The sequence below is a fragment of the Lemur catta genome, chromosome 5, assembly GCF_020740605.2.
Source record: "Lemur catta isolate mLemCat1 chromosome 5, mLemCat1.pri, whole genome shotgun sequence".
Taxonomy (NCBI): Eukaryota; Metazoa; Chordata; class Mammalia; order Primates; family Lemuridae; genus Lemur; species Lemur catta.
Genome location: NC_059132.1, coordinates 16,461,494 through 16,488,732, shown reverse-complemented (window position 1 = coordinate 16,488,732; position 27,239 = coordinate 16,461,494). Strand labels below are relative to the sequence as shown.

The 27,239-nt window shown below is 51.2% G+C and overlaps 1 protein-coding gene across 1 annotated transcript in view; it reads right to left on the bottom strand.

The window, feature by feature from the left end:
* SLIT3 (slit guidance ligand 3) overlaps positions 1-27,239 on the bottom strand; it is a 574,724-nt gene that overhangs the window by 50,561 nt on the left and 496,924 nt on the right. The window contains exons 15-23 of the mRNA XM_045551207.1: positions 26,963-27,113; positions 25,660-25,734; positions 20,409-20,552; positions 19,508-19,651; positions 16,786-16,949; positions 15,606-15,738; positions 3,590-3,658; positions 974-1,045; positions 300-371 (exon numbers count right to left, since the gene is read on the bottom strand). Of these exons, the coding sequence (XP_045407163.1) occupies positions 300-371; positions 974-1,045; positions 3,590-3,658; positions 15,606-15,738; positions 16,786-16,949; positions 19,508-19,651; positions 20,409-20,552; positions 25,660-25,734; positions 26,963-27,113 (1,024 nt within the window). The remainder of the gene's footprint in view (positions 1-299; positions 372-973; positions 1,046-3,589; positions 3,659-15,605; positions 15,739-16,785; positions 16,950-19,507; positions 19,652-20,408; positions 20,553-25,659; positions 25,735-26,962; positions 27,114-27,239) is intronic.

Genomic DNA, 27,239 nt, shown 5'->3' with positions numbered 1-27,239 from the left:
CATATCCTAATCCTCACCAGGGAGGTGCCACTGATCCCATTCTATACATAAAGCAGCGGAAACTCAGAGCGGTTAAGTGGTTTGCTCACAGTTCCGCCAGCGGCAGGAAGTGAGCTGCACCCCGCACATGGCTGACTCTCAGGGGTAGCTCTCTCTACCCCACTGAGCAAATACCGGTGCAGGGTGGGGAGGTGTGTTTGCGGCTTTGAGCAAAGGAGAGTGGGGGAGCGGAGTGCTCAGTGCACTTCCTGCTGGTACTCAGTACCGTGCAAGCCAAACCCTGCGCGCTGGGTACTCACAGCACTCGGAGGGACCGCAGCCCATTGAAGGCGTGGACGGGGATGCATCTCAGCCGGTTGTAGCTCAGGATCCTGCGGAAAAGGGGGCACGTGCCTGTTGGCTATTCCTGTTCTCAGCTACTCATGGGTGCACTGCTCACACTGTGCACCCATCGGAGCAAATGGTTTCTTTACCTTCTTTCTAATACACTGACAAAGCATCCTAACAGTAAAGTGCAGGGAAACCTCGCCCGCCACTCCGGGAAGCTCGCTGGCTTCACCTCCCCAGTGTCCTCCCAGTCCCACAGCAGCTGACTCGGTAGCCAGCTTGTCCATCACCTCCCTCCCCTGTCACATGGTGAGTGCTCACAACGTGCAAAGCTAATGGGAAATAAATGGGTCTGAGCAAAATGTAATTGCGTAGGGAAACCCTCCACTAGGAGAGGAAATTCACAAATCAGAAAGTATTCCAAAGAGAGTTCTGCAGAGGTGACTAGGAGCCAGTTCCTCTCTAGCTGCGCAGACAGTGGAGTTGTGTCTTACTTCATTTTCCCCCTGATGATTAAGGTCCACCCTATGCTGGGGCAGCCCTAGCCCTGAGGATCACTAGAGCAGAGAACTTAGTCCTGGGGGGACAGAGAGAAAGAGTGACCGTCTACTGCTAGGCCCGTCGGCATGGTAAACACCGTACTCACAGAGTGGAGAGGTGAGACATGTTACTGAAGGTGTAATTGGTCAGCACACTGATGCTGTTGTTGCTCAGGTCACTAGGAAAAGTAAAACAGAAGGGTCATGCTTTACTCTCAGTTGAATCCATAGGAGGCCATTGCCAAGTATCGCACATGCCTTCCATCCATCCATCCATCCATCTACCCACCCATCCCTTCACTCACCCATCTATCCATCCATGCACCTGCCTATTAAAAAAATTTTTTTTAATTTCAGCATATTACTGGGGTACAAATGTTTAGGTTATGTATATTGCCCTTGGCCCACCTGAGTCAGAGCTTGAAGCATGTCCATCCCCCAGACGGTGCGCACTGTACCTATTAAGTGTGTATATACCAATCCCCTCCTCCCCCTTCCCATCTGCCTGACACTCAATGAATGCTGTCACCATATATGCACTTAAGTGTTGATCAGTTAAAACCAATTTGATGGTGAGTACACGTGGTGCTTGTTTTTCCACTCTTGGGATACTTCACTTAGTAGGATAGATTCCAGCCCTATCCAGGATAATATAAGAGGTGCTATATCACCACTGTTTTTGATGACTGAGTAGTACTCTATGGTGTGTGTGTGTGTGTGTGTGTGTGTGTGTGTGTGTGTGTGTGTGTGTGTATATACATTTTATTAATCCACTCATGTATTGATGGGCACTTGGGTTGTTTCCACATCTTTGCAATTGTAAATTGTTATCCATCTATGCACCTGCCTATTTATCTACTCACCTACTTACCAGCACACTTGCCTGCCCATCTGTCTATCCACCCATCCACTCACTCACCTACTCACATATCTATCCATCCACACATTCACTCACCTACCCATATATCCATTTATCCATCCATCTATCCATCTACCCACCCACCTACCCACACACTCATCTCTTCACCCATCTACCCAGCCACACACTCATTCACTTCCCCATCTACCATCTACCCACTCATATATTTATCCCACTCACTCACCTGCCCATTTGCCCACCTACCTACCCATCCATCTATCCATCTGTCTATCTACTTATCCATCCACTTACTTATCCAAATGTTAAGTTTTCCATTCAAGCACTTATTTAGTCATTCAAGCAACCGTCTTTCATTCATCCCTCCATTAATTTATTCAGTTAATCATTCAATTATGTATCTATTCATCCATTTCATTCCACTAACAAAACATAATACATACCCATCATTTTTCCTTATTTTAGTACTTTTCCCCAATTAATTCTTTTCACTGTCCCTCCATACTTCTTCTCTTCTGACATTCATTTATTCCATCTTATCAGATTCTCTCTTAGGAGGAATGAGGCTGGTGGGGGTGTAGTCCTCTGCCAACTATACCCTCGAGCTCCCCCTCAGGAATAAATACCTGGAGAACTGGCAACATCAGCTGCACATTAGAATCACCTGGGAGCTTTCAAATCCTCTCATGCCTGGGTCCCCTGCCCAGATATTCTGATTCAATCAGTTTAGTGTGAGCTTGAACATCAGTATTTTTTAACAAAACAATTGCTCAGGTGATTCCTCTAATCAGGTGAAGTTCAGAACCATTTCTCGAGAGCAGAGGTTCTCAACTAGGGGCACTTTTGCTCCCCCAGTGGCATTTGGAAAAGTCTGAGCCATTTTTGGTTGTCAATACTAGGGGGTGGGTGGCAAGTGCTACTGGCATCTAGTGGGCAGAGGCCAGGGATATGTTAAACATCCCACAACGTCCACGACAGCCCCCCACAACCAGGAATTATCTGGCCCCAAATGTCCACGTTCCAAGGTTGAGAACTCCTCGCCCAGAGGCTGGTTTCCAGAGTATCTAGAAATCCAGGCCGAGGACAGGTGGCTTTCTTCCACCTCTCCAGGTGGGCTCCCTCCTTTCCCCAGGGTGACGCTCTTTCATTCTGAGAGAACTCACATTTCTCCCTTGTCGGCTGGCTCCCTGTCGCCCTAAGCAGACATGGGCACCTTTCAATTACCACTTGCGTGTGGAGTTATTCCACACTGTCCTGGGTTCCATCGTGACAGGGTGCTTAGGTTGCTGAGGGACAAACTCACAGGCCACCTGACTTCCTGGGCCACGCCCATGCTCGGCAGCCCTGCTCCTTATTCCAGGGTTTTCCTGGGTCTTGGCGGACTCAGAGCCAATAGCAACCACCACCTGAAGGATCCTCGCTTTGAACCAGCTACTTGGGACATTCTCTGGGGAGCTAAACCAGTTGTAAGAAGAAATGCCCGGTATGCTTTTGGCAGACCTAATTGTGGCCACAGCTTGCAAGCAGCTGGAGATGGAGGAAGTGCAGGAATTCAGTTTGGACCTTGGAAGGTCAGGGGCTCATCCACCTTCCCCCAAGCCAAGCAGGAGGGTGGTTCCGATGGCCCATGGTGCCAGGCTCTGGGTATTTCTGCATGTAGGTCCCACTGGGTAAGACCATCGGGATGGTCCGTTCCTCCCAGCTGCCTCGCCCTGCTCCACCCAGGGAGGAAAGTGTGGAGATGCCACGCCAGTCTGCAGCATCATTCTCTCTTACCCTCCACCTCAGTTTCCTGAGCTACCCTAGGAGAGAACAGTAAATGTCCCACCCAGCACCAGGCTCTTACATGAGTGTCAGGTGTCGGAGGGCGGACAGCTCTCTGGGCACAGCTGTCAGGTGGTTTCCTTCCAGGTACCTGAAAGAGAAGTGCAGAGTGACAACACCTGGGAGAGACGCCGCACAAATTGTCACTCTCAGTGAAGCCTCCCTGATTTTCCAGGCTAGGTTGGGTCTCTTGTTTATGCTCTCATGGGTCCCTCCCTTCAAAGCACACACTGCATTTGTCATTTAATATTTATTTGTGTGCTTATTCAACTACTGACAGTTTTATCCACTGGACTGAAAAGCTCCACGATGGCAGGGCTCTTGTCTAACATTGCCCACTGTTGGATCCCCCAAGCCTGTTTACAGGGCTGATACATAGTAGGTGTTCAACAAACATTTGTTTAAGGAATGAAGTACTCACTTTATGCTCAGCCCTCACGATACCCAATGCACAGTTGAGGAAGCAGAAGTTTGGAGATGTTAAAATACCTGCCCAGGGTCACACAGCAAGCAGGTGGTTGAGCTAGGACTTGGATCCAGGTCTCCCTGACTGTACTCTTACCACAGCTCCATACAGCCTCTACGTAGCTACCGGGGGATGCTGGGAGAACTGAGCCACAATTCACTGTTGGCTATCTCTGATGTGCGTTTGGAAACTGAGGAAATACGGGCCCATCTCTGTTACCTGGAGCACTGTGCGATGGTGCCCAGCTGGAGGACCACCTGGCAGGAGGGGACAAGGGTTCGGAATGAGGATGCACCCGACAGATGGGGACTCCAGGACAGGCAAAGGCTGAGCCTAGATCTGCACTTTAGTGTCCTGCACTGACCTACGCATCTAGGATGGGGCCACCTGCTTGAAGACTCACGTGCGGCTTAAGAGGAGAAAGTCTCCCTGTGATCGTGTAATCATGAATTACGAAGGTTATTACCACCCTCAAGCGGGGACACAGGCCGATTCATTCCGTCCCACCCTTGTTGCCAACCCCTTTCCCTAGGCTTCCTGGTGCTCTCAGGACGAAACCGCAAAACCCTAAGACGGCTTACAAAACCTGCTCTGGTCCCCGGGGTGAGTACTCCTTGGTCTAAAGCTCCCGTGGTGTCCTCTCTCATAATAGTCAACACCCACATGGTCACGGCTGTCCTTGTCCAGTGCCTGCCTTAAGCTCCAGGAGGGCAGACCAAGGCCTGTCTTTTGCTAGCCTGGTGCTTCACCTCTGCGCTCTGAGTTTATTTTCACCTCACGCCATCACAGTGCTGAGAGGATACACACTGTACTGTATCATCCTTTCTTTTCTCTCTCAACCTCACTAGGGTATAGACTCCACGAGGGCAGGGATTTGTGCCAGTTCTGTTTCCTGCTATAACTGCAGTGCCTAGTGGCATGCTGAGCTCACAGTAGGGGCTCTACTATTTGTTGAATGAATGAATGCTGAGAGGGATTATTCACAGGACCCTGGATTAAAAAACCAAACACCTACAGTGGTCTCAAGGAATGCCCTGTGCCTGGCCCAGATATCTCTGTAGGACAAGCCATGCTGTATAAATGCATGTATTTGCTGAACTGATGAATAAAAGCGTAAGTGGCCACTGGAATTCAGGATGGCCACAACATCTGCATGTAAGACAGGGGGAGGTTCAGGACCCTGGAGGATGGGCACAACTGCTTCTAGAACCTCTGGGGCCCTCGGTGCCCGTTCTGGGTTCCAGGCTGGCTCTGATAGGTCCTATGCCAAATACCAATTGAATTAGCTTCTCTGCCTGCTTAAAACCCTCTGTGGCTTCCATTACTTATTAGAGAAGGGGCACCCAACTCCTGCCAGCATCCAACAAGGCCTTCTGTGGCTTGTCTTATATCAAAGGTTCTCCAGAGAAGGAGAACATATAGAGAGGACATATAGAGAGACCAGGGAGGAGGAACATTTATTCTAAGGAACAGGCTCATGCAACCACAGGGCTGGCAAATTCAAAATCTATAGGGTAGGCTGGAAGGCTGGAAACTCAAGCAGGATTTCTGTTACTGTCCTGAGGCAGAATTCCTTCTTCTCTGGGAAACCTCAATTTTTTGCTCTTAAGGACTTTAACTGATTAGAAGAGGCCCACCTCCACATTAGGGATAGAAATCTCCTTAATTAAAATGTCAACAGCTTGCAGATGTTAATTGCATCTACAACATACCTTCACAGCAACATCTAGACTGTGTTCTACCAAGCATCTGGGTGTCACAGCCTGGCCAAGCTGACAGGAAACAGACCACCACAGCCCTGCCTCCTCTCTTTGCTCTTCTTGCATCAAACTCTCCCGTGGCCTCTGGTCCCAACTCTACTGGCCTTAACCTTCCTCCAATGCCCCACACCCATCTGTGGGGGGCCGAGTTCCCTCTCCTTGCCTGGTTAAATCCCACAGATGCTCAGATCTCAGCTCCAACATCTTCCCTGATATCAGATCTCACACTTACTGGTGATACTACGGGTTTCCAAAGCTTTGGGTGTATTTTCTTCACAGCATTTCACCCCACGGTGACACCTTCAGTGTGACTCTGTGATGTGCAGCATTCCTGTACACTGTCTGGCAACAGCAGATGCTCAGGAAACATCATCTGTACGATGAAAATCCCAGAACTCCCCAGGAGAGCTGCACTTGGCACTACAGAGCCGGGCGGAAGTTGTTTCGGTACAGAATGTCCCTGGCGACCTGGCATCGCAGCTCAGCAGACTTGGAATCAAAAGGTTTCACTTCAGAAATGCAGATGCGCTTGTGCGGGAGAGCTTTGCAGGAAGCCCTTCATGAAAACTCTGAACTCCAAAGCTGCCTGCAGCCTACAGCCCAGCCCCAGAGGGACCTTCCGGGAGACTGCCCTCTTGCCCCACCAGCCTCAGAACTGCCAGAGCATTTCTAGCAGGTCAACCTTTGCATTGACCTGCATTTAAATGTTCCGTTTCAATCCCAGCGCAAGCACACGAGGACACATCTGCCTCGCATGCAAATCCACACAGATCGCGGTGAGCGCATGTTCTGCATTCCTGCTTCGAGCTTTGCGGCACCGACAGGTGTCCCACAAAGAGCTCAGAGAAGCTGAATGGTGAAGGAGAAGGAGGGCAGCCACCTTCTCCGAGACCCTGCTCCAGGCCAGGGTCTCCACCAGGGACCTGGAGTGATGCGGCGGCAGCTCAGGAACTGCGGCTCACATCCTGGCCCCGCTATGGAATAGCTGTGTGACCTCTGGCAAGGTACTTAACCTCTCTGAGGTTGTGTTTACTCATCTGTAAGACGGGGCTTATAATCATCACCATCTTGATATGATTATGAGGAATCATAATGAATAGCACTTGGAGCAGTGCCTGGCACACTAGTGTCCAACGGATTTTGAATACATATACACACACATATGGATAGATATACACAGACATTGCCATCCAATAACATATACGATTATGGAAAGACAGATAATGATCCCTTTGCTGTTCGTTGTCTAGTTCTCTTCCAGGGTAATATTTCTAAAATGAGAATCAGACCATGCCACTTTCCTGCTTAAAATTCTTCCTTGGCTCCTGCATTCTCTTGGGATAAAGAGTCAGCCCTCGCGCCATGCCCTACAAGAACTTACATCCCCCTTCTCAAGCTTTTGCACACACCATCCTCCTTTTCACGCTATGTGCTCCATCTCACGGCCTTCTTAACTTCTTGAATTGAAGATCTTTCCACCATGGGCTCTTCATAGAGCACGTTCTTTCCACTCCTTTTTCTCTTTTATTTTCCTGGGAAATCCTACTCTACTCCCTCCCTGTCTGGAATGCCTAATCTACTGGTTAGTTTTCTTACTGTCTTTCTCCCCCATTCTAAGTATGAGAAAAGGGACCTTATCTGCCATGTTAGCTGCTGCACTGCCAGCTCCTGTGACAGTGTCCGGCCCAGTAAACTCAATAGCACTTGGAGAGTGAAGGGAGACTTCTCAGCTCTCCGCCGGGGCTCAGGCCTCCCACGGGCCCTCCTGCAGACGGCCGTGACTGCCTGATAGTGCCGAGAAGTGTCCTCTACCAACGCCATCTGCTGAGGTCTTCTCTGAGCCAGGGCCTGTGCCAGGACTTGCAAGTGCTGCGTGCCCAGAGCCAGTACGCTCTCCAAAGATGGGATCAACCACTCCAGCTGGCCAGGGGCACATTTCTGTCTGGCTCCCTGGGCCAGAGAAAGGCAAGGATGTAGTCGGGGCTGGGTAGTTGCTCTATTAAGTGCTCTGGGGAGCCCGCTCAGCGTGGGGGCTCGGAAGGCAGCAGCTGGCCTTGCTAGAGAAGGCCCAGCTGTCAGGACGGACCAGCCAGAACCTGTAGCACTGCGGCAGGGGCCTGGGTTTGCCTTCTCCCTGCTTACCTGCACACGTCAGCGTTCAAGAGGGCCCCACAAGCCAGGCCACTGGGCAGAACATGCAGGGACTTGGGCTTCTGCCACTGGGAGGTGGTGGTTTAGTGGTCAGTCCTTAGGGTCAGATACACCCAGGCTTGAGTCTGTGCTCTGTTGCTTATTGGCAGCATGATCTTAAAAACATTACTCAATTTTCCTGAGCCTCAGTTCCCTCATCTGCAAACCGAGAATAATGATGCTCGCCTTGCAGTGTTGTTAGCAGGATTAAATCAGATCACCTGTAGAAAAAGTCTAGGACAGCACCCGGCACACAGCAAATGCTCTACAATGGTAGCTGCGGTGGTGTGCAGCACAGGCAGGACAGTCTTCTTTGCTTTTTTAAAGGCCAGGGTGGGCAGAATGTCCTGATTCCTGCTCTCTCAGGGCACGCACCGTCTGCGCTCCTCCCTGGGCTGGTCACCTGCTGCACTGCTCTGCCCTGTCTCCTGCATGCATGTCACCTCCTAAGCAAACTGTCGATGAGAAGGACGCTCCACTAAGCTGCTTTCTGGATTCCAGACTCCCACCCTCTAAGCCCTGGGAGTTCACAGTGCCAGGCCAGGTCCCTCCCTCTTCTTCAACCAGTGTTCTCCTGTCGTCACCTCCTGCCACACTTACTCTCAAAGGGTGGCATCTCAGCGCCCTCCTGCCTCCTGGTCAAGCCCTGTCTCTTTCATGTCTCCTGTCAGGGCAGCATATGTACGTGTGTGCACACACGTGCACACTGCCAGCCTGCGTCCCACGATGTTCTCAGACCTCACATCCTAACACAAATCCTTTCTTCCAATAATTGTGCCTGGGGGACAGATATCATCCTTCCCTTCTCCTCTCCTTGGAACATCCGTTGTAGGACACCAAAAACATATCCACGCTCATGGTCCTCAGACCAAAATCAGACATCCTGGATACCAAGCAGGGCTGGACTCCGAGGGAACACTTTGATTTTCCTCTCTAGTCTTTATGAAGAGGTGGGCTTGCAGAGTTTGTTTCTAGGACCAGGAAGACCTGATGTCTATAAACATTCCCATAAATGGAAACGAACAGACTTTTAGGCTTCAGTTCTTCTGGAACAGTGAGGTAAGCCTGAATCTAGGATAGTTCCACAGCGGTAATTGTACTTTCTGAAGGCAGTGAGGCCCTACCTTTGCAGAGAGCGCTTGTTGCAGTGATTTGGGTGGCTGAGCTGTCTCACGTCTGCTCCTGCCCTGGTGTCAGCAGGATTTTGTAAGCTTGCCTTTTTAATGCTGACTCAGGGTGTCTCCCTGTATTCCTTGCCTGCCAGTGTATAATGACCAGCGGTTCTCACAGTGTCATGCACGGACCCCTGCTGGGGGTCCCCAATATATCCTCAGGGGTCTATTTTTGCAATAATATTAAAACATTATTTTCCTTTTGCACTGATGGTACAAAATCAGTGGTGGGTAAAACCGCTAGCACCTCACGAATCAGGACATTGGTACCAAATGATACCAGTGGTCATTATATTCTTCATCTCTGTGTACTTGCAGGTTAAAATAAAGCCAATTTCGCTTAAGAATGCTCTTGATGAAAAAATAAAAATTATTATTTGTATTAACTCTCAAGTCTCGAGTGCACATTTCTTGAATGTTCTGTGTGGCGAATGGGAAGTGTGCATGAAGTGCGTCTGCTCCACAGGAAGCACATTGGTTGTCCAGGGGAGAAGCAACTGTGCAACTGAGTTGCAAACTGAACTAGCCAGTTTTTAAACTTTTTATGAAATGCTATTTTTACTCAAAAGAATGACTGGCAAACTGGTTATTCAGACATGAGTATTTAGTAGACAATTTCTTTCTCTCCTTCCTTCTCTCCTACTCCTTCCCTCCTTCCTCCCTTCCTTCCTTTCCTTTGTTAGAAACAGGGTCTCGCTCTGTTGCCCAGGTTGGAGTGCGGTGGTGTGATCATGGTTCACTGCAGCCTTGAACTCCTGGGCTCAAGTGATCCTCCCACCTCGACCTCCTCCATTTCTTGAAAATGAGCAAAGTAAGCCTGTTACTTCAAGGAAAACAACTGATAGTTTTTGTTGCTAGTGATAAAATTTGGGCTCCAAATGACAATTAAAATTTTGGAAAACTCGTAAGTGCTGCATTGAGCTTGAGAGCTTCCCCTTACTTAAAGACTTTTCTGATGAGATCAGTGATAATATCAAAGGATATGGCTTTTAAGTATATTGTGTAATGAAATGTGTCAACATTTGGAAGATATGTACCACTCAGGGAGCCAGTATTTTCCCAATGACCAGTGCATGATGTTATAAGACCTCGCGTGAGGGAAAGTTCCATTCGAAGTGTGAGATAGACCTTGAATTTGTCAAAGTCTGTAAATGTGGATTTTAACATAATAGAGGATGAAAAGTTCATTGGTCTGGGTGTAGTTTCCACACTATGACTAGGCTTTTAGAAACTACCTCTTGTTGAACTTTGGTGTATTATCCAAGAATATCGACAATTATCTGAAAAGGGTTTGGAAATGCTCCTTCCTTTTCCATCTACACATCTGTGTGAAGTCAGATTTTCTTCCTACACGTCACCCAAAACAACATATCAAAACAGAGAGAATGGTGATGCAGATATGAAAATCCAGTTGTTTTCTGTGAAGAGATTTGCAAAAACATAAAACACCACCACTCTTCTCAATTAAATTTCTTTTGGTTTGTTTGTCCTGAAAATATGCTTTTTATATAAACATGCAATGGGTATATAATGGTTATTTTTAAATGGAATAATAAATGCATATTTTAAAAATTTCTCAGTGTTAGTCTTTAATCTGATAAATATCAGTAGCTAGAACAGACATAAACACAAGTTCTTGGCGAGTGAGATGTCTTGAAAGGCGTGAAGCAGTCCTGAGACCCAAAAGTTCAAGAACTCCTGGTGTAACGGGTATGACTATAGGATCTGGGTCTTCTCATCCTGACTGGGCTGCTTAGCAATGGTAAGACTTGGGGCAAGTGATTTTTATTAACATTTCTCTGAAAGTTGCTCCTCCCTTAAAGAGGACAAATGGTCCCGCAGCCCTACGTCAACGAGACTTGCAAGGGTGGAAAGGGTGGAGGAGAGCTCAGTTTGGCCTGACTTCACCGAGGAGACGGAATCTGGAGGAGGCAGGCAGAGGACAGCCAGAGACGGTTTGCAGAGGGCTGACAAGGAAAAGTCACCTCCTGCTCCTACGGGCACTGCTGGGCCTTGAGCGCTTGCAATGGACTCCCACATCCTGCCCTTTAAAGAAATGCAGGCCAACTTTGTTTTTGCTTCTTCTCAGTGAATTAAACTTAATTTTGTTTTGTAAGCTGGCAGCTCTGCCTGAGATAACCAACGATGCCCCAGGGAGCTGGAAAGCTAGCAGTGCAAAGCCTGGATCTGGGCTCATCCAATGTCCCCGAACCCAAGCCTTCAAGCCACAGTTTTCCGGGCCTGCCAGCTTTCTCCAACACTCATTTTCCTGCTTACCCCTCCCCAGACACCCTCCACTGACCCGCCCAGGAGATGGATCAGGGATAGAAACGGAGGCCGCCTTCCTTGGTATGCTTTGGAAGCCTTGGAGGCCATGCCTGGCGGAGGGAAATGCTCCTGTTTCCAAAGCAGAAAATCAAGTCTCCTCCCAAAGCACTGAACTTGACTTTATAATTGCATCCAATTATCTCTGTTATTCCAGTCTTGGTTTCATGACCTTTGAGGAAAAGCATCCATGGGTTGTTTTCACGGCACTTTTGTCCTTTGACATGTGTCACTTGGCATTCAATTGGCTGGGAAAGATCGTGCACCTGGGTTGTTTTCTGCAGCCCCCGTCCCAGAGTGTAGCACAGCCCAAGGAAAAGGCGTGAAGCTCATTACACAATGTGCCGTTTGCTCACACAGATCTTCACGGCGTGGCTCCAGCCCAAACCCAGGGCTGACATGGATTTTTAGTGACTGTCGAGACTTCCCTTCCTTCCCTGGGGCTGTCAGCACTGGCTGCAGTCTCTCTGAGCATCGGGAAATGCCAGGAGCCACAATGCACACCCAAGATCTATTTGCTAGTTTAAGAAATTGGCACGCTCGGGTTCTACCCCAGGAGGCATTTGCAGGGCGGGTCACAGAAACTCCCCCTGGAGGAGCCTGGGTCTCACTCTGTCACTTGTGTCTGAGGGTACAGGCATACCTTGCTTTCCTGCTCTTCTCTTGATTGTGCTTTGTAGATATTATGTTCTTTACAAATTGAAGGTTTGTGGCAACCCTGCACCGAGCAGGTCTCTTGGTGCCATTTTTCCAAGTACACGTGCTCACTTCATGTCTCTGCGTCATGTTTCGATAATTCTCACAGCATTTCAAACTTTCTCATTATCATTATATCTGTCATGGGGATCTATGATCAGTGATCTTTGATTTTAATATCGTAACTGGGCCCATGGAAGACAGCGAACTTAATCGACGAACGTGTGTGTTCTGACTGCTCCATGGACAGCCATGCCCCCACCTCTCCCCCTCTCCTCCGGCATCCCTATTCCCCGAGACACAACAGTATTGAAATTAGGCCAATTAACAGTCCTACGATGGCCTCTAAGTGTTCGAGTGAGAAGCAGAGGTGCACAGATCTCCCTTGAAAGCTAGGATGATTCGGCTTGGTGAGCAAGGCTTGTCAAAAGCTAAGAGAGGCTGACAGCCAGGCCTCCTGCACCAGTCAGCCAAGTTGTGAGCGCAAAGAGAGAGTTATTGAAGAAAATGAAAAGTGCTACTCCACTGAACACACAAATGGTAAGAGAGCAAAACAGCCTTATTGCTCACACGGAGAAAGCTTTAGTGGTCTGGATAGAAGATCAAACCAGCCACAACATTCCCTTAAGCCAAAGCCTAATCCTGAGCAAGGACCCAACTCTTCATTTCTACGAAGGCTGAGAGAGGTGAGGAAGCTGCAGAAGAAAAAGTTAGAAGACAGGAGAGACTGGGTCACAAGGGTTAAGAAAAGAAGTTGTTTCCGTTAACATAAAAGTGCAAGGTGAGGCAGCAAGTGCTGGTACAGAAGCTGCAGCAAGTTATCCAGAAGATTCGGCTAAGATAATGGATGAAGGTGGCTACACTAAACAACAGATTTTTCATGGAGACAAAACAGCCTTATATCGGAAGACACCATCTATGATAATATCACATCAGAGGAGAAGTCAACGCCTGGCTTTTAAGTTTCAAAGGACAGGCTGACTCTCTTGTTAAGGGTTAATGCAGCTGGTGACTTTAAGTTGAAACCAGTGTGCTCATCTACCATTTTGAAAATCCTAGGACCCTAAGGAGTTATGCTAAATCTACGGTACCTGTGCTCTAGAAAAGGAACAACAAAGCCCGGATGACAGCACATCTGTTTACAGCATGGTTTACTAAATATTTTAAGCCCACTGTTGAGACTTATTGCTCAGAAAAAAGATTCCTTTCAAAATATTACTGCTCTTTGACAATGCACCTGGTCACCCAAGAGCTCTGATGGAAATGTACAAGGAGATGAATGTTGTTGTCATGCTGCTAATATTAATACAACTTCCACTCTAGAGCCCATGAATCAAGGAGTAATTTCCACTCTCAAATATTATCACTTAAGAAATACATTTTGAAAGGCCATAGCTGCCATAGACAGTGATTCCTCTGATGGATCTGGGCAAAGTACACTGAAACATTTTGGAAAGGATTCATTATTTTAGATGCCATTAAGAATATTCATAATTCATGGGAGGAGGTCAAAATATCAACGTTAACAGGAGTTTGGGAGAAATCAATTCCAACTCTCATGGATGATTTTGAGGGGTTCAAGATTTCAGTGGAAAAAGTAACTGCAGATAAGGTAGAAATAGCAAGAGACCTAGAATTAGAAGCGGAGCCTGACTGAATTGCTGCAATCTCACGGTAAAACTTGGATGGTTTAGGAGTTGCTTTTTATGGATGAGCAAAGAAAGTGGTTTCTTGAGATGAAATCTACTCTTGGTGAAAATGCTGTGAACATTGTGAATATGACAAAAAAGGATTTAGAATATTATATAAACTCAGTTACTAAAGCATCGGCAGGGTTTGAGAGGACTGACTCTAGTTTTGAAAGACATTCTACTGCGGGAAAAGTGCTATCAAACAGCATCGTATGCTACAGAAAAATCTTTTGTGAAAGGAAGAGTCAATCGATGTGCCAAACGTCACTGTTGTCTTATTTTAAGAAATTGCCACAGTCACCCAAACCTTTGCCAGCCACCTCCCTGCTCAGTCATCAGCCAGCAACGCTGAGGCAAGAACCTCCACCAGCAAAAAAATATCACAACTCGATGAAGGCTCAGATGCTCGTTAGTGTTTTTTAGCAATAAAGTATTTTCAAATTAAAGTATGTACATTGTTTTTTGGGACATAATGCTATTGCACACTTAATAGACTACAGTACAGTATAAACATACTTTTATATGCACTGGGAAACCAGAGAATTTGTGTGACTCTCTATATTACAATATTCACTTTATGGTGATCTGGACCTGAACTCACAACACCGCCATGGTACGCCGGTATGTGTGAAGCTGGCCCGGAGCGTGTGCCTGGGTCTGGGAGAGAGTGTCACAGTGCCAGCGGGGGTGTGGGGGGTGCGAGTGTGCACTTGGGCTCTGCCTGCGCCCAGCGCGGGGCCTCTGCTTGGGCAGCAGCTCCATCTGGAGCACCCTCCCTCCCTTATCATCATCAGTGTCTGCTCCTCGGGCTTCACATGGCAGCTCCAGTGTCATTTCCCCCGAGAAGCTTTCTCTGAGCTTCGCGTCTAAGGCAGACCTCTCACTTTAGGATGTCCTAGCAACCTTGCACCTCTTTTTCGCAGCACTTTTCACAGCTGTCACGTCACATGTGCATCTGAGATGACTGAGCACGTGTCTACCTTCCCCAGTAAACTGTGAGGCTCACGAGTGTAGGGGTCACGCTGGTTTTGCTCACCACTGTCTCTCCCATGTTAGAGAGTGAGACCCGCGAGGCCCCCGGTCAATATGTGCCGAGTGAATGAAAGGAGGAGGGAGGAACGCAGGCTCGCACTGGGTTTGTGTTGGTTGTGCGAGTGTGCGGTGCTCCTCTGGCCCCATCAGCACCACTCCTGGTGCATTCCAGAGAGGCCCACCTGACCACGGGACTGTGCCTTGCCCGCCTGTCTGAGCTTTCTAGGGGATAGAAATAAGGTTTTCTCCACCATAGTCAGAGCCCTTCTGGAAGAGACCGGCACTTTTTTCATTTTACTGGGAGCTGTCAGTGCAGGAACAAGATCTGAGGACTCGGTGGCAGGAGCTCGGGCTGTAGAATAAGAAAGATCCCGTTCTAGGAAAGAACGGGACTCAGAACTAAGCTCGCATCTGTGAAATGGGATGACGCGCTCGCTAGGGCTGTTGTAAGGTGGAGCAGGATCATGTTCCTAAAAGTGTTCTGTGAGCCACAGTGCCCCCAGGATGATGTTCTCACAATTACCCTGCACGCTTGCTAGACCGGACTAAGCGGCTGTCATCTTGGCGAAGGCCCTGCGGCCATCCTGCTAGGATCCATTCACATGGGGTATCCCAGGGCACTCTTGCTTGAGATGCTGGGAGGGAAGTGCGGAGGCTGCTGCTGGTGGTGAGATTACAGGGTGCTCGGAGGGGCTGGGGTACTCACAGCTCGGTCACATCCTTGGGCATGCCTTTGGGGAGGGCGCGGAGCCCCCTGTTGCTGCATCGCACCACCGTGTCCACGCAGGTGCACTGGTCGGGGCAGCGCGGGCTCAGCTGGCAGCTGCTCTCGTCGTTGCCTGCAGAGAGCCCCAGAGAGGGTGAGCGCGGCAGGAGGTAAACAAGCCCCCGGCGGAGCAGGTGGGCATGCTCTCCCTGCCCCCACCTTGAGCCAGAACCAGGAATAAGGTACCGCCGGTCTCATCGGTGGTTGGAGGGGGAGGATACATGTCTGGGGTTGTCGCCTGCCTTCTACCACATTTGACAGGAGACTGTCATGGACGCTAAGCAAGACTTGACTCTCCAGGGTAACATGCAGGAAAGAGATCACTGTTAACTGGAGCAGGAATAAGCCAAACTGACTGAAGGTGTGGTCAGGAGTGGGAGCAGAGCCCCGTCTTTCCCTCCTCTTTCTCCTCTCCTTCTCCCCTCCCACCACGACACAGTCTCTCTGGGGTGGTGAGTGTCTCCCCAGTCCCCATTATGTCTTAATTTCAGTTAATCTGCAAACTGGTTAATTCGTCTCACGATAACCCAAAGTTGATCAAGTAAAGAACAGTGCTGGCTTGAATTTATGCAAATAAATGTGCCCTCTGGAATTCGGAGAACCAAAGCCTCGGATCTCCCTGTGTTCATACCTGCTAGCCAGAGACAGGACTTTTTGACGTATGTTTCTCGTGAGCACATACTCTAAGCCTCATCATGATGCAGACAGGAAGACTGAGGCCAGGGTTCCCACGTACAGTTGTGTAGGTTGTGCACTGTACAAGGTTGCCATATCATCTAAGGGACACTATATCATCTCTGTGGACACATCTGTTACAACAGTGTTCTCACAGATGGCAGTTTTAATGAGCAAGTCTCCTGTCTTAATGAAATTAATACATTATGACAGATTTCTGACTGATATAAGTAAAATGACTTCAGAAAAAAATTTGCACGAAGGAGTCATGTGGGCCAGCATCAGGTCTGCAGAGCCCTTCGGAGCCCCGGCTGCATGCCCAAAGCAGCGTGGAACCAGATCTCAGAGTCCTGAACTGCAGCCACCAACTGCACCTTCCTCTCCTGTCTCTTCTTTATCCCCCCAGGGACCATCCCCCACCGCCCCGGACCCTGGGCCTTCTCACCGTCGCAGGTGAAGTCCTGGACGGCCACATCTTGGATGGGGATCTCCTTAAGGAAAAACGGCTTCTGGCACCGAGGGTTCCCACTGACGATCCGCCTCTTCCTCAGCCACTTGCCGAGCCAGGCCAGGTGGCAGTTGCAGTTGAAGGGGTTGGACAGGAGGTTTCTGGGGGGAGAGAAGGGCCTCTCTGAGTGGTGGGCCTCTACCTTTCTCCTGCGGGAGGGGCCCTGGGATCTGCCTCTGCGGCCCTAGGGCCCCGCTCCCCAGGCAGGGGAGGAGGTCTGGGCAGACTGTCTTCTCCAGATGCAGCCTTTGCAAGCATCTCACTCCAGACCTCCGCTGCCGCCGATGCACACGGCCGTGGCCTCTCGCCATGGCCTTCCTTGGTCACTGAGCTCCAGTGGTGTGAACTGCCTTCAGTTCCTTAGCAGAGGTGTTCACTGAGAGCCTTCACACTAGCTGTTCTTCCTGCAGGGAACGCGTCTCTGCATATTGGCCGGCTGGCTCCTCCTCATTCTTTAGTGACACCTCATCAAAGAGGCCGTCCCTGAGTCCCCATCCCATCTTCTCCCTCATTCTCCTTCATTTCCTCCCCAGCACCTAGCAGAGTGCGTCGTGATTTGTTTCTGTGTGTTTAGTATTTGCCTTGCACCTTGGACTCTGAGTGCCACGAGGGTAGGGCCCAGGTCTGACAGTCTCTGCATGTGCAGAAACTAGCGTCACATCGTCACAGGCACTGTGTGCATGTCCATGGAACGTGATGACTGGGCTGAGGGAGGGGTGAGGGGAGGAGAGCAGCTCTCACCTCCTGCGTGTTTACGACAGGCCTGGGCCCACGCTAAGCACATTATAAATCCATTATCTCCCACGTCCTTGTCACAATCACCCTAGGAAGGAGGTAACATTATCCTCGTTCCACAAACGGGAAAGCAGAGCTCAGGGAGGTAATTTAGGAGTGGCTGCGGCAGGACACAGCAACTGAGAGTCTGGGAGCGGCTCTCCCCGGGTTTGAATCTGGCTCTGACACGCAGTTGCCGGGTACAGTTGGGCAACTTACTCCCCGTGTCAGAGCCGCTTCCCTTAATGCTTTGTCACTCTGCCCCTCTGGGCATCTTATACGTCTTCAGATTCCCAGGGTGGCGGCACCGCGGGGGGCTGAAAGGAACCAACCCACTGGTGTCAGCTCCTAACCCGTCGTCCCTTCCTGCCGGCGTCACTCATTCATTCGATTCATTCATTTATTCAACAGTTACATACTGGCCATCTTCTCACGCTCCCGGCACAGATCTAAGCGTTGAGGATGCAGCAGTGAACAAAACAGGTGTATGGCCCTGTTTTTCCGGAACTTATCTGATAGGACGCAGCAATATATGACTGATGATAAATGAGTAAGCTATATAGTATACTAGAACACGGTCAGTGCTATGTAAAAACGAGGAGGACGGGGCTAGAGAGGGTAGGGGTGACGGCGGAGGGTGGAGCAGGGCCAAGGCCGGTGACCCCTGAGCAGAGGGGATGGGAGGAGGCCAGGAGGAGGGCTGCGCTAGGCAGTGTAAAGTTCCAACGCGGGAGGGGCCGGGACGCAGGAGGACAGTGAGGATGCCTGTGGAGTGGAGTGGGGGAGGGGACAGGCAGGTCAGGAGGGGCCAGGTGACGTGGGGCCTTTAGGCCCTTCGTTGTGGCTTTGATTCTGAGCACAATGGGCACATGGCAGCAGGACAGCAGGTAGCAACAGGACATGCAGCAACAGCTTTCCCTTCTGTCTTCCAAAGGGTCACTGGGGAAGGGAAGAAATGGGACAATAAAGCCACAGCCGGGGGTAACAGAGCCATGCGGAGATACTTTGAGCAGCTGCAAAATTCGCACGTGTCGGGTACTTTCTACAGCTCAGGCCCTTGCTGTGTGCTTCCCAGGTGTTACCAGACTCAGTCCTCATAACCGTCCCAGGAGGTAGATTACGCAGCAGCAAAACTGAAGCACAAAGCGATGAAGTAACTTTTCCAAGGTCACGGCTAACAAGAGGTACAGCCAGGATTTGAACCTAGGAAATCTGGCTCTAGAGTTTTAACCATTACTCTACCCAGCTTCCCTTACCAATTCAGGGAAGTACCTGGGCAGGAGCACTCACTTAGGTGCCCAGAAAGCTGGGTTCTAACTCTGATTCTGATACCCATTGGTGACATCTTTTTAAAACCCCTGTCTGATTATGTTACTATTATTAAGACCATTATAAGATTATTAAGACGGAGATGGCCCACGGCAGTCCTGCGGCCTGGCCTGGCCTCCCCTCCAGCTTGCCTCACACCCGCCCTCTCTCATATGTGGCCTCTGCTCAGTCCCACTCCAGCCAAACACAGGGCCTTTGCACATGCTCTTCCCTCTGAAGGAAACGTACTTCCCACTTTCTTCAGCAAGCTAACTCCCACTTACCTTCCAGAATACATCTCCAGTGTTTCTCAACAAAGCCTGTGTTGGGGTTTCAATGCACTGTGGACGCCCTGTCTGTGGTCATTCCCTATGGTGTGAGCTCCAGGGAGGAGGGGCCAGGGTTGTGTAGCCTCAGCACCTAGACAGTGCCTGGCACATACGGGGAGCCCAGCAAATTTTTACCCAGTACACAGCTGGACAGATGACCTTGACCAAAGACAGCGGGGAGCTGGAAGGGGAGAGGTCTGCAGAAGAGGACCCCAGAATGAGTGGGCAGTGGGCCCGGGAGAACTTACATGGTGGACAGGGACACAAGCGTGGTGAAGGCTCCAGGGGTGATGGTGGTGATCCGATTGTCATAGAGGGAGAGCAGCCTCACTGCACTCAGGCCGGCAAAGGTGTCGTTGCTCACACAGCTGATCAAGTTACTCCTCAGCATCCTACAGGGAGGGGTGACGAGGGAGCACAGGCGTTACCCTTTCCTTCCAAACGGTGCTGCAGTGGCGTGTGTGTGGAGGGGGGATGCATTTGTCAACCCCAAGCCCAGGCTGGCCGTGCTGCTCAGCTTTGTCCCGTGACAGCAGGGCCTGGTTCCCCATTGAAGCTGCACGGAACTGGGCGTACATTCTTGCTTGCGCATGCTTTATTATTGGAAACATGTGTCATGCACATGTATGTGCACACATGCTTATTGCGTGGTTGTTAGTGTGTGCATGTACATTTCTGAGGAGGAGAAGGGAGAATCAAGAAGTAGCCGTGGACATCAGCTTGTGTGTGTGTGTGTGTTTATGTCTGTGCTTGTTCGTGCTTGTGTTTATATGCACGTTGTACGTGTCATTTTTAGAAACATGTGTATGTCTGTGTTTGTGAGTAAATGTGACTGTGTGCCTCCTTCAGCATGTTTCTGGCAGGAATCTGTATACATCATGTATGTTATAATATGTTAATATAATACACACACACGAGAGTGAGTGACTGAGTGGTGTGTGTGTGAGAGAGAGTGTTGGGGGCGCTCAGCATGCTAACTTCTATCCCTTCTGGGGCTGGGTGACGTCTGGTGACTCTGGCTCCAGGAAGAAAGGGATTCAGCAGGCCAAGACAGAGCCCGGGTCCCTCCAGCCTTCACAGTCCCCCTCTAGTTCCCCTGCCCTCCCACCTCCCTCTGGGCCGTGGGCCAGGTCCCTCCCGGGTGCTCACAGGGTTTTGAGGCCACTGAGGCCACGGAACATGCGCCCGTGCACGGTCTCCAGCTGGTTCCCCGTCAGCATCAGCTCCTGCACGCTGGCCGCTCCGTCGAAGGCGCCCTCTCGCACTTCCTTGATCCTGTTGTTACTCAGGTTTCTGGAAGGAAGGGGCAGAACAGGGGAGAATCAAGGGGAGCAGAGGGTCAGTGTGCAGAGAGGGACGGATCATGGGGGCAGCTCGGTCTCGGGCGCCAGGACATCTGGTCTTCATCTGTGCCCCGGGGGTGGGGACCCCAGCCCCACACAGCGGGGGTTGCCTTTGGGAAACTGACCACGTGGTCAGCGGGCGAATGGAAAAAGAAAACGCGGTGCACACACACACTGGAACACTACTCAGCTGTAAAAAAGGATGAAATCCTGTCATTTGCAGCAACATGGGTGGAACTGGAGGTTATTATGTTAAGTGAAATAAGCCAGGCACAGAAAGACAAATGTCACATGTTCCCACTCACATAGGGGAGCTGAAAAGGTGGATCTCATGGGGGTAGAGAGTAAAGGACAGTTAGCAGAGGCCCCAAGGGGTGGGAATGCCCGCGCTCCTGGGCAGGTGTGGAGGAGACCGTCGGTGCCTCGGTTCCGCGTCTCACGTCGCCTGCCCCCTCTCTGCCCATCGTCCCACCTGTTCTCTCTCCTTCCCATCCTGCCGAGAAAACAGGAGCAAACGCTCCCCCGAATCCCACTCCTGAGGTCTGGGGGAGTCAGGAGTCTCCTGAACTGGACTTCCACGCCTGCTCTCCTTCAACACAGCCAGTTTCCTTACAAATCCAGGCAGCCTGGTCCGGGATAACCAGGAAGGGCGGGAACGTGCTGGGGAGACTGCAAATTACCCCCAAATTAGACATGGGAGAGAGATAAAGGCTCTCCCAGTAGCTATAACTCACCCGAGTGCCAGAGGAGCAGGATTTTGATCCCGAGAGTTGGGCTTCTTGGGGGATTAAACTACAAGGGCCGCGCAGTGAAGATGAGTTAGAGCAGCTATGAAGTGGGAGGGTTCCCATTTCCTGACATCTGTTTCTTTAAATGAGCAAAATTAACATCACATTACTGTACGGGGTTGTGAATTGGATTTCCTCAGGCTGGGAGAATGGAAAACAGAAGGAGAGTAAAAAGGAGAGTAAAAAGGGGGGGATAGAATTTTCCAGAAGAGCCGGCTGCTGCTGTCTCTCCATCCATCAGGGTGCTGGCTGGAGGACAGGGTCGCAGCTTGGGCAAGCACTCCAGAAGCGAAATGAGTGCACGGAGGTGGGGTAAGAGTTCCATTTATTCTCAGGGCAGTATCTTCCTGAGGATGCCCCAGAGCCAGGGAAACCCCAAAATGAGAAGAGCCACCCGGGGTAGGGGGCCTCTCTCCACCTCTGTCTCTGCAGACCTGCCTGAAGCAAAACTGCACCCTCACAGCCTTGACTCTGATGAGGATGGGGGAGTCTTACAGCTAAGAGGACCAGTTGCAGAAACTCCCACCCCAGGCCCAGGGTGGGTGCAGAGGGGTCTCAGTCCCCCTGCCTCTGCAAGTGGCCACGTGCACCTTACAGAGCCTGCTCTCGCTCTCTCCCAGAAAACCCGAGGCTCTGCGGGCTGGGGGATTCATCTGGCTACCCCTAGAACACTCGTCCACAAAGCAAGCCTTGGCCTCTCCCAGGTCCATGTCTCTCCAGGGTTGTAGGACAGCCCAGTAACTCTGGCAACAGGGAAGAGCCCCTCTCAGACGGAAATGCAGTGGGGAGAAAGCTACGTGGATCGTTCTGGAAATGGGGGCCACTGGGTCATGACTGGGCCGTGCTCTGGCACATCGTCAGGATGGGGAGGTCCTGTCCACCCTCTTGGGGGCCTCTCCCTCCTTCTCGTGGAAATTCTGTTGCAAGCTGGGGTTGCAAGCTCAGGTGTCCACAGGAAAGTGACTTAGTGGTGACGAGAAGCAGGCCCAGTGGGGACCAAGGTGACCAGCAAACACATGTCCCATCCAAGGGGGCAGCCAGTCCTCAGCTTAACTCCACTGGAGCCACTGGGGAATGTGGGAGCAGTTCCACCAGTCATCCGATGCTCCAAAATACGCCAGAAATCTGGATTTGTTTTCTGTTGTGAGAACTCTTGATTTTTTAAAGTGGGCAATTAATTATTATTAAAACACCCTTTTTATTAAGGGCACTATTATTATTAAACCACTACCAATAAATCCAACGGTGTGCACCTGATTTTGGCCAGAGGACTATCAGTGTTCAGACTCTGGTTGAGAGTCTTCCTTAGCGTAAGAATCCACCTGGAAATTCTCCTGCGAGAGGTCGCACAGGTGTTTTGAATGTGACATCATTTGAAACGCTGCACTGAGTTGCCATAGTGCTAATAACCCAGTGCACGCTTGGGTGTGCATCCCTTAGCTCACGCGACACTCATGGAAGTCCCGAGGAGGAGAGGCCTAATTAACTTCATTATTCCAGTTCCACAGGTAAGGGCACAGAGGTTCAGAAAGGCGGAGCAGAGTCTAACCACCTGGCTTGTTCACGCTCCCTTGCCCAGGAGCCCAGCAAGGGCACATTCAAGACCAGGCAACCCTAGGGCCCTGGCCCCACAGTCCTTGAAGAGGCTTGGCAGGCCCAGACCTGGGCGCTGTTGGTTTTAACCACTCTGCCTGCTGGGCAGAGATGCAGACTGACCCACCACCGCCATGGAGGTGCAGGGGTGGTGACGGGTCCCAGTGCACAAGGGACCGTCTTTACGTGACAAAAAGAGTTGCTGTCAAGTTATTTTAAATCAGTGGTTGCAGCCGGTGGCCTTGAGGACTGGATTTCCCCACTGGGTCACGTGGTAGGCTGGCTAGTGCCGTACATATGGGTCTATGCACACACACGGGGCGTGTGCATCCACCAGCTAACCTGCACTGTCACCTCCTGGCTGTGCCACCTGACTTTGGACAAGTTACTGTCCGTGTTTGAGCTTCTTCATTTGTATACTAAAGCAGTCTCAGAGCTTTTTTGTTGTCCCTGGCGAGGGCTAAATGGACTAGTATTGGCACTGCCTGGCACGGAGTGTTCCGGCTGTGTTAGCCGCTACCCATTATTGTTATTAGTGTGGCGTTGCACCCGGCTGCTTCCCACGTTGAGCTACTCCTGGCTCCTGAAAGGATCTGAGTGTGCAACTGTTTGCAATATACAAACTGCCACCCGGGGGCACTCAACCCAGAGGCCCTCTCCTGTCTTCCCGCACCCTCTCTGCCCAGTACCACGGCCAGAGGCCACGCCTTTTTTTTTTTTTTCTTCTTTTTTTGTGCAGCTACAGGTTCTGGAGAGGCCAGGTCTTTCGTCTTTATTTGCTCACACTTACTTCTGATCCTCACCATGACTCACGGGAAGGTGGATTTATTTCTGCCATGTAGGTGATGAAACTGAGGCTCAGAAAGGCTAAGGACGGTCCTAGGGTTACACAGGTGGGAGAGGTAAAGCTGAACTCAGAAGGAACGAGGCCTGTCTGCCCGTTTCCCCTCACCTCTGGATTTCTGGCTGCCCTTAAGAAGTGGGACTATTTGGCAGCCGTGACCTTTATTCCAGCATGACAAACACTGGGACAAGCCAAGTGACTTCTGCCCCTTTTGATGAGCTCTGGGCCCACGTTTTGCCACAGTCCCCACTACTCCCTTTTGTTGCTCGGTTGCTGAGGCTGGGAGTTGGTTGCAACTTATCACGTGTTTGTGCTACTGCTTTCCTGGGCGTACAGAAATAGGTCGCTATACATGTCCCTATCAAAACTGGGAAGATGAAAGACCCGAAGTGCTTGAGTTTCACTTAAAATGAGAGTTCCTATTTTGTGGTGGAAGCCAAGACTGCCCAACCCTAGGAGGTGGTGTGTGGTGTTTGTGCTGGGTCCCTGAGGCTAGCGGGTGCAGGAGCACAGCGACAGCTACGATCCCCACCAGGATCCCTGTGCGCCCCTCTCCCTGCTGCCCCCCACGGTGCTCCCCACCACCTCCAGTTACCCAGTCACTGGGGCCGTGGGCAAGGCGGTGGCTGCAGGCAGGGAGGGAGGAGGCCTGAGTAGCACCAGTGACATCCAGATGCTACATAGGGCCCAGAGGTCTCTGTCCTCCTTGCCTGCAGGGGACTGATGGGTAGGAGTGGGAAGAACAAGAAGAAAGTAAGGAGGTGCCGTTCATTCTCATTATTCTCGGTGGTTACTGCCTCCGAGACTGCTGGGAACAGTGAATTAGTGGACACTGAACCATTGCTCCTAGGGGCAATACAGGGTTAGGGTTCCACGAGCCTCTGGTCACAATATTTTCATCCACCGAACAATACATAACCTCGCTTTTTGTGTGTTTCTGATCAAACACACCTTATTTAATATATATTGCTGATACCTTAACATCGAACTCCCAGCAAACAGCACCGTGACTCCTGCCTGAATGAAGCTCGTCGAATGCATACACTTTATCCGTAAGGCACAGGGCCTTCCTGTGCTTAGCCTCACTAGACAGAACCTCAGCGCTGCGCTTGGGGCCACTTTAAACAGAGAAATCACCACCAAAAAGCACAACAGTGCAAAATACATGGCACTCCATAAACTGTGCGAGGGACGCTAGTTTACAGCATGGGAGCTGAGGCGAAGGCAGAGTATCGCCCTGTTCAACCCCAGCCGGGAACACGCGTGTGGGGGACTCAGATTTTTTCACTGTTCTGTGCGTGCCCAAGAATGACTGCGAAAGCTCCTCAGTGTTGATTTTGGAGTCACACAGATTTTGGCGAGTAGGCAGTGATGGAGGATGGACCCTATTCCCCTTGTTCCACAGGCAGACCCCAACTCTGGGGCCAGGGAACATGGAGCACGGGCTGAGGGGAGGGACGGGGTCGAAGAGTGCCCTGGGGGGCATGTGGATAGGAGCCCCGTCTCTGCACCAGTACCTCTGCTGGGGAACCTGGGAAGGGGAGGGAAGGATAATCGCTGGATGGGGGGTGGGCGGAGGGGACGGGGGTAGGGGGGTGGTTGGGGCCAGGGTGGTGTGGAACGCTTGCTCTGCAGAACACGCGACTAAGCAGGGCTTTTCGCCTGTGTCCGCACGTCCTGCTTCCCAGCAGAGGCCACAGCAGGCTCGGGAGGAGCATGAGGGGGGCTCAGCAGAGGGTGGGGGGGCCGCCAGTGCCCCGGTTCCTCTAGTCTGGAGCCCACACCCCAGCCAGAGGGCAGAGGCTGCCGCCAAGGCCCTGCAGCTGACTTACATTTTCCGCAGGTTGGGCAACTTCTTGAAGATACCCGTGGCCTCTAGAACAGATATCTCGTTGTCGTTCAGTCGCCTGTACAGGAAGTGAGAGGATGAGGTGGGGGTTAGCTGTGGACAAGGCTCCTCCTTGGCTGCCCCTACTTGCCCCACCCCCACCCCCACCCCGCCCCCGGCTGCAGCTGAGTTGCTGCCCGGACCTCACGCTCGGCGACAGGCCACAGAACCACCAACAGCTCAGTGTCTGTGCCATCGCGTGACAGGGAGCAGAGGCATATGTGAATGGGGTGGAAAGAGAAAATCAGCCGCCTCCTCCTCCTAGAGGAAGCCCCTTTGACTAGGGTGTAGTGGATTTTTTGAATACCCTGCATGGGCACAAGTATTTTTAGCACCCACTCAATTATCATGGCTCTGCCTTCACTTTGTGGTAGTGCCAGTGACAACTTAAAACCCCCAAGAAGCTTTCCCCAGGGTCTCCCAATCCTGCAAGCCCCGCAGCTCCTTCTGGGGCTCTACCAGGGCCAGCTCAGGGACCGCACACCCGACATTCACGTGTGCTCAGGCGACCGGGAGGGCAGGGAAAGCCACACCTTGCTGCATCCTACGGTGACTTGTGAGGTCAGAGAACAGTAATAATAACAGGGAACACCACCATTCATCCAGGGCTTACTCCGTGCCAGGGTTCACGATGAACTCTGTGCTTGCATTCTCTTTCTCAGTCTTCCCACCCACCCTGGGAGCTCGGCATTACCCCCTCCATTGCACAGCTAGGAAACTGAGTCTTCGATCTGATAAACAACGTGCCCAGGGTCAGGAGGACTAGAGGAGACAGGTGTCAGCCCACATGCTGGGCCTCACCCTTCACTAGGCTATAATCCTTTAGCTCTTCCTTTTTTGGAGAAACCAACATGTCCCTTTACTAGCATGGCTAATTGGAGGTTCAGATACATTTAACCATTCTCGCTGTTTTCTCATGTTAGTACAACTGTTTATCTAGCATCCATCCTTCTGGCTACGCTGCAAGCCCCATAAAGGCTGGCGGGGACTATCTGCCTTGCTCATTGTAGAAACTGGTGGGCCAGGCGCAGTGGGTGTTCAGAAAACACTGTAGTGTGAATGAGTGAACTGTCCCTGGGGGATGCCTGGGTGTCTGTCCTCAGACCAGTACATAGAAGACAGGAAATGCACAAGTGACAGAGCCAGGAAGCGGGGTCACTTCCGGGAGACCCTGCCTGGGCTGCCTCAGGGTGACCAGGTGTGTGCAGGGAGGAGTAGGATGAGGATCACATCGGGACTGGACTTACAGGTCGGTGACATATTCAGGGAGGTGGCTTGGGACGCGGGCCAGCTTCTGGTTGGAGCAGTCCACGACGGTGCCCTCGCAGCGGCACTTCTCGGGGCACACGAGGTCCATGAAGCACTCGCTGCTGAACCTGCTGCGATAATCCTCGGAGCCTGGGCAGGGCCAAAGAGGGGGCGTCAGCGTCACCCAAGTCCTGCACAAGGCTGGACGTTTTGGGGGGTGCAGGCGGGGAGTCAAGAAGGGTTGGACGAGTTGGGCGCTGGGGCTGCTGGGGGTGG